Raw genomic sequence first — 14,460 nt, forward strand, 5'->3', positions numbered from 1 at the left:
GGGCAATGCCACACACTCAGGAATTACAAAATAACAACAATCCTACAAGTAAAGCAGTTAGACAGTCAGGATAATCCTTCAGATTAACACATTAACTAAATAAGGTAATCGTTCAGTTTTTGGCTATTGTCTTCAGGTTGAAGAAGGAACCTGGATTTCAAATAACTTTGACAGCATTGTTATGCACTTTCTTACTGGCACATCTTGAAAAATGATAGGTGGAAAAGTGGACTGAGAGGTATTAATGTATTGCCTAGAGAGATAGTTTTCTGTGAAATACCTCTATAGGGCTATTCTCATTATAAAGCACTTGAGGTGGGTTATATACACACTGAAAAATCCTTTTCAAAGAAGATTACATGACAAAACAAACCAGCTTTTTCATAAGCAGACTAAGAGTGGAGACTTGAGAACAACAAGTCTGTAGCTTCAAACCCAGTGGGCCCTAGTTTTTTCACCATACTAGCACAGAAGATTCTATTTTTTTTACCACATTACTCAATATAACAATGGAGTTTTATGTCAAGTTATACTTGGTTAATTATAGGAAAACAATTCAAATGCTAACAGGTGCAAACAATACAGGTAAGTACATCTAAGGACATTTACAGGTATACCTGATATACAGGTACCTGTACCCCCTACAGAGCTTGGTGCAAGTGGACTGGTCCAGACATGAGTCAGTCTCATTGAGAAGACAGGAAGAAGGAGCTGACATTGTCCCTGTGTTAACCCAAGGAGTGTGAGGGTAAGGTGACAGTGTTAACAGGCTCTACTACCCTACTGCCAGTGATCCTGGCTGGTCTAAACACAGTTCACACATGGACCAGACTGTAGGGCAGGACAATGCAGTAATATTAACCCAGGAAATACAGCACAGTAGCTGACACAAACTTTTCAAAGTGAGGATGCTCTGATACTGTGGTGGGGAATTCAAACTTTCAAATCAGCTCAAGTGCTACAGTTTTTTTTTTTACATGGGTTGCAGAGAAATCAATGGCTCTCTGTGCTGGTGTACATACTTCATCAGGTGTTAAGTGTTAACTCGACGACAACAACGTCTGACGCCAGTGGGCTTGATTGACAGGTAAGAAAGTTAACTTGTAACTATAAAGACCTGTTAATACGGCACCAACAGAGGTGTTATATATGACATGGTCTGATAGAGGTCTTTAATTTCTACAGAGCAAGAAGTTTCAGGGTATCTATATGCCTTCAGCTGCAGACTATTAAAGAGACATACATGCATAGTGTTAATGGCATATACGAGTAGAGAAGAACTAATTAGCAGGTGACATTTATAATGGGGTAATTCACATGTACACTGTACAAGTTTTTGATGTAAAATTACCTGTTGAGTACTGAGTGGGCTGACATAGCTGGACATGTACCTGTACATAAGTCACGATATTAAACTATGGATACCTCCGTTGTATAAGTGAAATTTTCCAGAGTACAGCGTAAAATACCAGTCAAATACAAAACTTGTGTGTGTAACCACTAAATTTTTATAGCTATTATGTCAACTGTGAAAATACCTGGAGCTTAACTATTTACATGTTACAGCCTGTAACATGTATCTGAACTATGACTGAATGAACTGATGTAATAAAAAAACATCAACAAAATCAAGCTTGGTCACAGACTACACAAGAACTTAATTTCTTCCAGAGCTATATGGTCCAAGAGTCATTAACCACTCCTGTCTGAACACATAAGACAAACACAGCAATCTGTTATAGGAGTAAGGTGCACAAAACAGCCACAGACCAATCACTAAACCTGCTTGTTACCTCAGCTGTGGGGGTGGGTGTGAGGGGTAGGGCTGATAGGCCTGATCCTTTACACAGGGGTGCTACATGTACACCTACTAGTTCTGTACAGCAGAATTTCATGGTAATGTGTCTGTACACAGAAGGATGTTGTTGACAGTGTTGTGGTTTTAAGGAGTGTTCTGGCCAGACAACTACAGTATATGTATACAATGCTTGGCTAATGACTGGAATTGTCCAGGTCTGAATTAGAGAGGTCCGCTTAACATGCAGTGAAATGCACATTACCATGTGGAGTCGAACCGTAAAAGAAACAGATTTAGCAAGTTTCAGTTTCAAGCTATCCATAAGTATATGTAATACATATGGGTTTATTTCATTTTCACATGTATGTCTTGGACCATAATGGAGAATGCAACTGCAAGTTCTTGTCACCTAAGCTTGTTTTATTCCCCTTCTTTACCCTGCTCATTTTGCTTACTTGGCTCAAATTACCTTTTGGGGTTCAAAATAAATAAATGTTTATTTATTTATTTGACTGGTGTTCAAAATATTTCACTTATATAAAAGCAGCCAGCATTATATTATGGTGGGTGGGGGGTGGGGGGGGGGAACCGAGGACCATACCCAGGTTGCTGGAAAACCTTCCTACTTTGAGCCAAAGAGGAAGCCAGCATGACCTGGACTTGAACTCACAGCGACTGCATTGGTGAGAGGCTCCTGGGTCATTGCAACATGCTGCCAGGGAAAACCTGCAGTAAATATCTGATCTCTGTCTGCATGTGGGTCATACTGTGTAGAGCAAGATTACACTCACAGAATTCACTGCAATTTATGGTGAGATCAAACTACGTGTACATGTGTGCATGCAGAGTAACTGTAAATTTTATTTAAGACTGAACTTAAAGCGAAAAAAGAAAACTTAGTGCACCTGTGACTGCTGACAAAAGAGATGTAGTTGGCTTAAGAAAAAAAACATAATGAAGAGACTTAGGACATCCACAGACAGGATATACCTCTGCTAGGTCTGTCTCCAAGAGAGATGGGCTAGCTTTTTACCCACAGATATGCTGTGACATGGCCTACAGATGTATAGGGGGTGGGATTACATAAGAGCTGAGACACCTGTTTGTAAAATACACAGATGTGATGACCACGCCCTCTGGTGACGCAGGGATGTCACATCACAGCATCATCTGTGGTTTAACATGGCCTGTATATCACATCATCTTATCAGCAGTACAATATACAGGTTCACAGATTTGCAATGGATGCAGAAAGCCACTGTAGTGTTGCTGGGCCGTTCAGTAAGTAGGGTTGTTTGTGTGGGCACTGGTTTCATTATTTATAATGGATGCAGAAAGCCACTGTAGTGTTGGTAGGCCTTTCAGTAAGCAGGGTTGTTTGTGTGGGCACTGGTTTCATTATTTGCAATGGATGCAGAAAGCCACTGTAGTGTTGGTAGGCCTTTCAGTAAGCAGGGTTGTTTGTGTGGGCACTGGTTTCATTATTTGCAATGGATGCAGAAAGCCACTGTAGTGTCGCTGGGCCGTTCAGTAAGCAGGGTTGTTTGTGTGGGCACTGGTTTCATTATTTGCAATGGATGCAGAAAGCCACTGTAGTGGCGCTGGGCCGTTCAGTAAGCAGGGTTGTTTGTGTGGGCACTGGTTTCATTATTTGCAATGGATGCAGAAAGCCACTGTAGTGTCGCTGGGCCGTTCAGTAAGCAGGGTTGTTTGTGTGGGCACTGGTTTCATTATTTGCAATGGATGCAGACAGCCACTGTAGTGTCGCTGGGCCGTTCAGTAAGCAGGTTGTTTGTGCGAGCACTGGTTTCATTATTTGCAATGGATGCAGAAAGCCACTGTAGTGTTGCTGGCCGTTCAGTAAGCAGGGTTGTTTGTGTGGGCACTGGTTTCATTATTTGCAATGGATGCAGAAAGCCACTGTAGTGTTGCTGGGCCGTTCAGTAAGCAGGGTTGTTTGTGTGGGCACTGGTTTCATTATTTGCAATGGATGCAGAAAGCCACTGTAGTGTCGCTCGGCCGTTCAGTAAGCAGGGTTGTTTGTCTGGGCACTGGTTTCATTATTTACAATGGATGCAGAAAGCCCACTGTAGTGTTGCTGGGCAGTTCAGTAAGCAGAGTTGTTTGTCTGGGCACTGGTTTCATTATTTACAATGGATGCAGAAAGCCACTGTAGTGTTGCTAGGCCTTTCAGTAAGCAGGGTTGTTTGTGTGGGCACTGGTTTCATTATTTGCAACTGGATGCAGAAAGCCACTGTAGTGTTGCTGGGCCGTTCAGTAAGCAGGGTTGTTTGTGTGGGCACTGGTTTCATTATTTGCAATGGATGCAGAAAGCCACTGTAGTGTTGCTGGGCCGTTCAGTAAGCAGGGTTGTTTGTGTGGGCACTGGTTTCATTATTTGCAATGGATGCAGAAAGCCACTGTAGTGTTGCTGGGCCGTTCAGTAAGCAGGGTTGTTTGTGTGGGCACTGGTTTCATTATTTGTCACTTTTAGACCTTTTCAGCATGCTCAGAGTTGTTTACATTCCAAACAGTGACTGTTTTAACCATGTATGGCAACACACTAAAGTCGTGTATTAAAACCACTAGGAAATACAATTTTAAACTAACAATTATTATAAATGAATTTTAACCTCTGGAAAATTTTTCACTTGAAATTCCTGTTATATTATTACAAAACTACGGTCAAAATATGCACACAGCTCTCCTCATTCAGTCAGTCAGTGTGTTATTCAAACTTCACGCAAGACACGAAGTTGAGAGTACACAAACTCTTTACCTTTTTCAATGTGACCCAGAGGCATATGTTAACTTTGATTTTCTGCTACAGTGAATTTTTAACACTGTTTAATTACAGACAAACTGAAAGGGTCCGGTGAAACTGCTTAATTGCACTGCATACTGTACATCAGGATGAAAAGGATATGGCTTTATTATTTCTTCTGTGGGCATTTATTCATATACACCCTGTACTGACTTTACTGCTCTACTACACAATTAGTGCACATACATGTTACTGTAATGTCAAGATTTCTGGAGAAAGGAAACGACACAGCTGTGGAATATTCCTATTACATTCAAAAATACACTGGAAAACAAAAAATACAGGAATATTGCCTACAGAGCCTGTAGCTGACTTTACTGCAGCATGGTGTCCAATCAGAGCAATTATCACAGTAACCTGGTCTGTCCGTAAATGAACAGAAAATTTTACAATTATGCCCTTCTGTTTTCTTTGTAGTGCACACTTTTTCAATGTCTGTAAAATTTGTCTCAACAACGTGATGCATGTACTTTTGATTTGGACTTCTGACATTCAAGAGCCTTCTTTCACCATGTACTTGTAATTCAATTTTATACTCACTGTCTGAAAGCTTAATTACGTGTGTGAACGACAGCGTTTGAATAAAAATGCGGACAGAATTACAGAGACTTGTCACACACCACTCAGTTTGTGCAGCAGAGCGTGTAATAGGCGGACAATGTTGGGCACATCAGCAGTTAACCAAGGGTGAAGCATTTCCCACTCACGCCCCAGCATTAATCTAGCCTCGGGTAGCACAAATATGATAGCTCATAATAGGCCTAATTTTGTTCATTTGCCTTATCTGACTGTACATCACATGCCTAATTTTGTTCAATCGCGACATAAAGTGATCAAGAGGTGAGAGCAATAAGAGGTCTAAAGATGTAATCATGATGACACACTAAGCAATCATTCACATAGTACCGCTTGTGTACATGTGTACCAATTTGGGTTCACAGGTACACACGATCAAGTAACACCATTTTGTCCAGTTTGCATTGCAAAGCTAGAGATCTGGAATCCAACTGCCAATACGCTTTGTAAATTAGATGAGCATAAGCCAAGATTCTGTAGCCTGAGCTGATTAAGCCTGTTGGCCTTTCATGATAAATGCTAAACAATACTAGGCCAGATGCAATATTACAATCCTAATGGTGATAAATCAAGATGCTGTAGTCTGAACAACAAAGGCTGCGCTCTGGGCAACAATACACTAAAATGATATATAACTCTGAACAACAACACCTAGGCCCAAGAAGCTGCAGTCTGATAATGGACCAATATGATACAGTCTGAACAATATATAATGGGCCAAGGCGATGCAGTCTGAACAATATATAATGGGCCAAGGCGATGCAGTCTGAACAAAATATAATGGGCCAAGGCGATGCAGCCTGAGCAATATATAATGGGGCCAAGGCGATGCAGTCTGAACAATATATAATGGGCCAAGACGATGCAGTCTGAACAATTTATAATGGGCCAAGGCGATGCAGTCTGAACAATATATAAATGGGCCAAGGCGATGCAGTCTGAACAATATATAATGGGTCAAGGCGATGCAGCCTGAATGACAACAGGGCATGATAATTAATGCACTCTGAGTAGCAATAGGCCAAGAACATGCAGGTCTCATGCACATAATGGGCTAAGATGCCTATAAACACTGTAGCATGTTGTGCTGAAGCATAGAAAATAGGCAAAGAAGTACCAGGCTATATATATCCTATAATAGGCAGGCAAGGACGCTACAGCCTGAACATTAATCGGCTGATGACAAGACTGACTAAATTCTGAATAACTCCTGTATTTCAGCTGAAGTTTGGTATGTACAAATGCACTTTCAGAGTCACATAATTAAAAGCCTTAAAATGATACTTTTCATGCCAACACATACATTTTTCTGACTGGAAACAAATCCAACTTCACAAGAAACCCTTAAGTGGCCTTATAAGGTTTTATGAATCAATAACAACAAAGCAAACTGTGTCACTCAAACAATACTGAACTTTAAATGAAACACAGTAAATGTTGTTCTGAGGTAGTCCAATGCCTGCACAGTTATCCCAACAGTGCCCATATGACAACAGCCAGCACAGTTTTCCCAACAGTACCTATATGACAACAGCCTGCACAGTTATCCCAACAGTACTTATATGACAACAGCCAGCACAGTTATCCCAACAGTAGCTATATGACAATAACCTCCACAGTTATCCCAACAGTACCTATATGACAACAGCCAGCAAAGTTATCCCAACAGTAGCTATATGACAATAACCTCCACAGTTATCCCAACAGTACCTATATGACAGCAGCCAGCACAGTTATCCCAACAGTACCTATATGACAACAGCCAGCACAGTTATCCCAACAGTAGCTATATGACAATAACCTCCACAGTTATCCCAACAGTACCTATATGACAACAGCCAGCACAGTTATCCCAACAGTACCTATATGACAACAGCCAGCACAGTTATCCCAACAGTACCCACATGACAACAGCCAGCACAGTTATCCAACAGTGCCTATATGACAACAGCCTGCACAGTTATCCCAACAGTACCTATATGACAACAGCCAGCACAGTTATCCCAACAGTACCCATATGACAACAGCCAGCACAGTTATCCCAAACAGTACCCATATGACAATAACCTCCACAGTTATCCCAACAGTGCCTATATGACAACAGCCTGCACAGTTATCCCAACAGTACCTATATGACAACAGCCAGCACAGTTATCCCAACAGTACCTATATGACAACAGCCAGCACAGTTATCCCAACAGTACCTATATGACAACAGCCAGCAAAGTTATCCCAACAGTACCCATATGACAATAACCTCCACAGTTATCCCAACAGTGCCTATATGACAACAGCCAGCACAGTTATCCCAACAGTGCCTATATGACAACAGCCAGCACAGTTATCCCAACAGTACCTATATGACAACAGCCAGCACAGTTATCCCAACAGTACCCATATGACAACAGCCAGCACAGTTATCCCAACAGTACCTATATGACAACAGCCAGCACAGTTATCCCAACAGTACCTATATGACAACAGCCAGCACAATTTCCCAACAGTACCTATATGACAGCAGCCAGCAGTTATCCCAACAGTACCTATATGACAACAGCCAGCACAGTTATCCCAACAGTACCCATATGACAACAACCAGCACAGTTATCCCAACAGTGCCTATATGACAGCAGCCAGCACAGTTATCCCAATAGTACCTATATGACAGCAGCCAGCACAGTTATCCCAACAGTACCTATATGACAACAGCCAGCACAGTTATCCCAACAGTACCTATATGACAACAGCCAGCACAGTTATCCCAACAGTACCTATATGACAGCAGCCAGCACAGTTATCCCAACAGTGCCTATATGACAACAGCCAGCACAGTTATCCCAACAGTACCTATATGACAGCAGCCAGCACAGTTATCCCAAAAGTGCCTATATGACAACAGCCAGCACAGTTATCCCAACAGTACCTATACAACAACAGGCAGCACAGAAATAAAAACTGTTCTGGTATTAAATGAAAACATACACAGACACATGAATCTGTACATCGTTTTCTATCAGGCAACACAGTTCATATTGAGATCACTGAATATCATGCCAGGCAGTGGGTCAATCATTTGCTCTCCGTTTATAAATAACACAGAGCAAGCAGCGATTGAGAGAAAAAAGATGATGGAGAGCAGATGGATAGACGGGACAATGTGCATGCACATAGCAGCTGGCACACACACACACACACACATATATATATATATATATATATATGGGGTATATACATAGACAAACCTAGACAGCTAATAGTGACTATTTATAAAGTCAGTTCAGGTCTCTTGCCTAAGGCTACTGATTTATGACAACATTTGAGGGCACTTTTTTGCCACCTTTTTTTCACTGCAGTGCAATGATATAGGACTAAGATAGGCGTCACATGGGTATGAAATCCCCTCAATGAACCACACATCCACTATAGCCATGCTAGGAAATGTAATTACTTTGTTAATGATATATCCTGCTGTAAAGTCACGAAAGTTTGCTGCTCAACAAATAGGATATTATAGGGTGACTTAGCCTATGTGCATATGCAGACATCTGGATAATAAAAAAATGCACAGGTAATAAAGGCTGAAATCTTTTGTCATAAACTGAGTATGGTAAACGACCTCCAATTCCAACCCAAAAAGCTCCTTTTTACAAGCAAATAAAGGTCACGAAATTTTACTTTTTGCTTTAAAGTTATATTTTTCCAGAATAATCCCAAACTCAAAACGCATTTCCATGATGAACAGAAGCACCAGGATCAGGGAAAATGCACAATTTTGTCATGGATGAAATCCATACCGTAATGTAAAACTATGCCCATGGATAAAAACATGAAAAAATCAAATCTCCAGCATTAGGTGTCTGTGATAGCAAAACAAGTGAATATGCATTCAAGCATTATATAGGTGTCTGTGATAGCAAAACAAGTGAATATGCATGAACTTTGCTGCGAACGTGTTGTGAATATTGTTCATTAGCAAGGTACCTGTTTATAGACAAGATCTCAAGAGCGACCCAATTTGACCACCATATTTAAGCCCCTCTGTGAGCCCCTGAGGCATGGTTTGCTCCCACTTTTTGTTACTGCCTCAGGTAACTAACTGTAAGTTATAACCTCAGGTGTGCGCTCCTGCTTTGTCCAGCAGGTACATGTAGCACGGGTTTCATTCTTTCACCCTGTACAAATCTTTTCCTCTGATCGTATATAGATACATTGTATGCTTGTGATTATCCCCAACCAGTTAGCCGAGTACGCCTGCGCCCACCCCGGCCAATTCAGCACCCTCCTGACTTCTAATTAGACCCGTCAAAGGTGTCAAAGGCCGGGATTCTTAACACATACCATAGTACAATGTGTTTACAGTCGATTGACAAATGTGCAGGCATTCCTCTGGCTACAGATACATCTCTCATGCCACAATTATAAACTAGGGTCAACAATAAGCCATAGTGCTGAAAACTCACATGTTGATGATATATGGATGGTTTGCAATGGCAGCCATGTTTGAGGTAGGTTTGTGCTTATTGCCCATTGTATGCCCTTACCAGCCAAGGGCCTCTGCCAGCTTATGACACCTCTAACTATAGACACCCAGTGGGCAAGGCTCAATCTTACATCAAAGATGGATGTCAGTGCAAACCCCTATACAGGAAACCTGCATGGTTCTTTGCACAAGTATGACTTGAACCCCAAGCACTCACCCATTCTGGTTCTTGTGCATGTGGTCATGTGTACTTAATATACATATTGTATTTCACCTGAAATTTGGCTTAACTTTAAAGACACATTTTGCGTTTTTTTGTGATTTTCTTACCACAAATATATCAAATAAAATATCAATACAGAAGTCCAGATAGGAAGAAATTTCAAAAAACAACTATAGCTCTACTCTTTACCATTTCTATTTTTTTTCTGTAAGACCTTAATTCTGCTTGCCTCTTTTTAGAGACTCTTCTGTTACAATGTCAACACAACAATAATAACTCTTTAGGAGACCAGAACTGGTACTGACTTGACTATTACCGTGACACAACATTTACAAGTTTTTATTTTGTTTATTTTAGCAGGCAAACTGAAACTGGTCAAGTGGAGACTGTGTAAACAGCACGGGTGAATCTGTGGGAAACACTCTACTCTGATCTGTTATACACCACAACGACTGTGGAAGACAACTCAGTTGGTTGCGTAACACACTGCGAGAATCGCCGTGAAGATCCGAATTACACAGGATCTGTGAATTTCATATTAGCTGAGCCAGATGATGTGAGAAGAAACTGCAAATAAGCATATGTCAACATTCGCCAGCGATATTTAATCCAGCAGATATAAACAGCAGTGGCAGGAACAGCCACTTCATTCCCCCACTGGCCAGAAGGGTCCCTGTGTAATGTTTACATGACTCCGCTGGCAGCTGGCCTGTGTTTGCTCATCGTGAAACTCACAGATCAATGTTTTTCTAACAGGTTTTAAAGATTACTGGTTCAAAAACAATTTCCAGGTGGAAGTATTAATTGCATAATGGACCTGCTTACAATCAAAATGCCAAAGTGCCTGGCCGTTTGTTTGGTATGGCTTGTTCTTGCAGTTTTCAGTGTAAGGTCAAGTCCAGTTGTGAATAGAGTCCATGTTCTGGATATACCTGCAGACTTTCCCACCGAGGACACGCAGGTCATACAAAACCTGGAGTTTCATTTGAGATTAAAAAGGCAAGTGACAGATGAAAAAGTGACAACTTTAAAACCAGAAAGTTTGACTACTAAGCCGGATGTGAGTCCGTCACCTAAAGAAAATGATGACAGTGTGGATGCATCAGGGTTATCAGCTGTAGACAACAATGGGAAAAATTTGCCTAGCACGGCAAAAATCCCAGGAGTGAGTCCACAGAATTTAGGCAGTGATGCGGCTACAAATGTCGATCTACCTGTCGAGCATACGACTACAAGAACAAGTCTAACGAGTGCTGCACAGGTGGGTGATTCATTAGATGCTGGTGAAGGTAAACAGGACTACTCTATGACCTCAGCTCTGCCTGACCTGAAACCTGCGGGAAGAGTAGAGTCGCTAAGTGGACTTGGTAATTCATCACCCGAGCAAACCACACACAGCGTGACATCCACAACAACAGCGGCGCTTGTCACACCTGCAGAGGAACACAGGGCTGCCCCAATAGAAGCTCCTCCTAAAGCCGGAAATAAGACAGATATAACAACAGTAGCCCCAGAAGCGGTTGGGGATGTGGATATGGCCCCTCCACCCCCAGCAACCGCCCCAGCACATGTAGTCACCACCCCAGAGAGTCCAATCACTGCACCGCTTACAATAGCAGGGCCTCTCAACAATGCAACACCAACAACAAATGTTGCCATGATGACTGAAAAGCCAAAAGTTCTCAATGCTACACACTTTCAAATGCCACCTGATGCAGCCCCTGAGGCATCAAAACAGGAGGAAACAACAACAAATGCTGCCACGATAACCGAAAAGCCTAAAGTTCTGAACACTACACACTTGCAAATGCCACCTGATGCAGCCCCTGAGGCATCAAAACTGGAGGAAACAACAACAACTGCAGTGAGTGAAGTAGTGACAACAGGAATGGACATCTCAGAGGTGGTAGCGCCTTATTTAGCAAGCCCTGCCAATGAAACTGGCGAAGAAAGTGAGGGGAAAGTCAACAAAACGGAATCAAAATCAACAATCGCTTCTGAAATATCAGGAGTTATTGTGCCAGATCTGAACACAACCACATCTGATAGTTTGTCTGATATCCCAACAGCCCCACTCACACTGGGAAAAACAGGCTCAAACACAACAATATTCCAAGAAACTAATACAACAGTTGCCATGGTTATAGACAGTGTTGAGAATGTGACTAGTGCTTTTTAGGATCAGTGTATTTTGCCAGGCATGGAGGTAAATACTACCAGTGCACAAAATACAACATCGACAACTGTTACAAATGTAACGGAGCCAACAACAGAGGAACCTGCTAATGCCAGTCTTCCTTATTTGCCAGAAGTTGCTGATATCACTATGCAACAACAACACCCCAACACCGACAACTGCTGATGGCATAATTGATGATGTATCCAATGTCACCAACACAACAACACAAGTGCCGCTAAACACCACTGTTGTATCTGCTACTGAACTTGATACGAATGTTACAAATGCAACAAGCATGCCATTCACCACCAATGTCACTATGGCGACGACAGAGTTAGTGAACACTACCACCCAAGCTGCTTACCCTGTAACAATAAAAAACAACCACATTAGAACCACCAACCCAAATACAACGTTAGTGCGGAACACAACTGTGGCTGCTAGCACAACCACAAAATCCACATACAAGAAATTACTGTTACTATTCAACAACAACAACGCCGGCCACAACACAAAATTCGACAATCACTCTGCGCCTGTTGGCCGATCACAAGAGTTGTCTGCGAGTGCCTTGACTGCCATAATAACAGGATCTATCATTGGATTCTGGATCATACTGGGGCCAATCATTTGCTTGATATGCAAAGTGCGTGACAAGCGTAAAGAGCGCTACCACACCAGACTGACCAATCACAGTGATCCTCCAGCTGATAACGGAATGCTTGATGCCATGATTATTTCTGAACTAAGAAGACATCGGAGTCTAGTCATGACAACGGAACAACAGGAAAGGAGAAAGAATACAACACTGTGGCCAATTGACAAAGAGGAGACAGATAGACTGCGAGTAATACTGCAGAGCATGAGTTTTAGTCTCCAATGATTGAAATGACAGTTTATTTTATAGTGTACTAATTTAAAAGTTGCAAGTATTTCCTATTGAAACGGTGTGCTAAATTCACATTGGAGTGTTGGACACCTTGAATATGATTGGAGTTCTGCAAAGGATTCCTTGGTGTTTTTTGTATTTTTTTTTTCTTCATGGAAGTGCCACTTCTGACAGGTGTTAAACTGGAGCGTACATCACAACAAAAAGCTGTGGCTATTGGAAGAAGGTGTTTTAAATTTGCATATCAAACACTAAGGCTGTGTACATAATTTTGACGCTTATTTGCTGTGGTGGCTTGCAAAAGGAGAAGAAACATAAAAATGATGCCATATGAAATTAGAAGCTGCAGTGTGTGTGTGTGTGGCAACGTATTACATCGTCTTAAGCATATTGCAATCACTAGTCCCCAGTGTAGTCTCTCACTTTTAATCTCTTTGAAGTTCTCAAATGGCATTCTATACTTCCACATAAATGAGGTTACAAACCCCAATTTGTACTACACGTATTTCATACAGTTAAACAGTTTTCTTTTTGCCATCAGACTGGAGAAAATTATGAGTACCATTTTCATTATTTTGAATTTTGCAAAGAATGAGAAGTGACCTTCTGAAATATTACTACAAAGAGTGAACTGTTTCACGCTGATGACACCTATGTGAGATACCTGCGATCAAACTGATGCTTGATTTGATGTATTAGACCAGGTATTTTTAAATTCATGAGCTTAATGATTTGATTTTCACTCTTCAGTAAATTAGAGATTGGTATTATCAACTGCTAGTAATTGTCTCATTTGCATATGTACAGCTCTCCTTGTGCCTCATTTTAGCTGCTAGTTATATGTCTAAATGTAACTGCTAGTCAAATGTCTAGTCTATATTCGTTTTTAAGAATAAGAACGCCTTAATCAGAATACATGTGCCAGTCCTGCTTCTGTACCAGACCCCCAATCCCCCCCCCCCCCCCTACCAGACCCCCAATCCCCCCAACTCCCCCCCCCCCCTCCCCCGTCATGTGTTGTTATGCGTCATTTCCCGGCAACATTTTCAAACCGCACGTACTCATCACATGATCAGTGATTAAATTGTCTGCGAGAAATGTGTTGAATGCAAACTGTCCAGACAACATCATACTGTGACTATACGTGTACACATGCTACGTAATGTACAGAAATGAAATCATTCCATTCTGAAACCATGTAATCTGCACTGCGCATTAATGACACCTCCAAGTACAAACAAATGCATATTACTCCAGGTGTCAAATAAGTAAAAAAATTTAATTAATATATACTGTAAAGCCTGACAGGTGAGATACCTGTATACCACATTGCTACTTAGTTAGTACACATATATGTATAACTGAACTGAATTCCTCACATACATGCGCATACAGACACATCCATACCGTATTTTCTTCTCAAATTTGGGACACCTGGTCTGCTCATTTTAGCCTATATATGTAATTCTAGCAGGAATATTGAGCTTTTTT

General features: G+C 41.4%; 2 protein-coding genes across 2 annotated transcripts in view; one reads left to right on the forward strand and one right to left on the reverse strand.

The window, feature by feature from the left end:
* Positions 1-14,460, reverse strand: part of LOC135463638 (kinesin-like protein KIF13B) — a 188,394-nt gene that overhangs the window by 79,554 nt on the left and 94,380 nt on the right.
* Positions 806-13,938, forward strand: LOC135463828 (mucin-2-like). Its single transcript, XM_064741273.1, has 2 exons — positions 806-1,087; positions 10,259-13,938. Exon 2 carries the CDS (start codon positions 10,713-10,715, stop codon positions 12,078-12,080), a length of 1,368 nt encoding a protein of 455 aa, XP_064597343.1. The 5' UTR covers positions 806-1,087; positions 10,259-10,712; the 3' UTR covers positions 12,081-13,938.

This window comes from Liolophura sinensis, chromosome 3, assembly GCF_032854445.1.
Source record: "Liolophura sinensis isolate JHLJ2023 chromosome 3, CUHK_Ljap_v2, whole genome shotgun sequence".
NCBI lineage: Eukaryota > Metazoa > Mollusca > Polyplacophora > Chitonida > Chitonidae > Liolophura > Liolophura sinensis.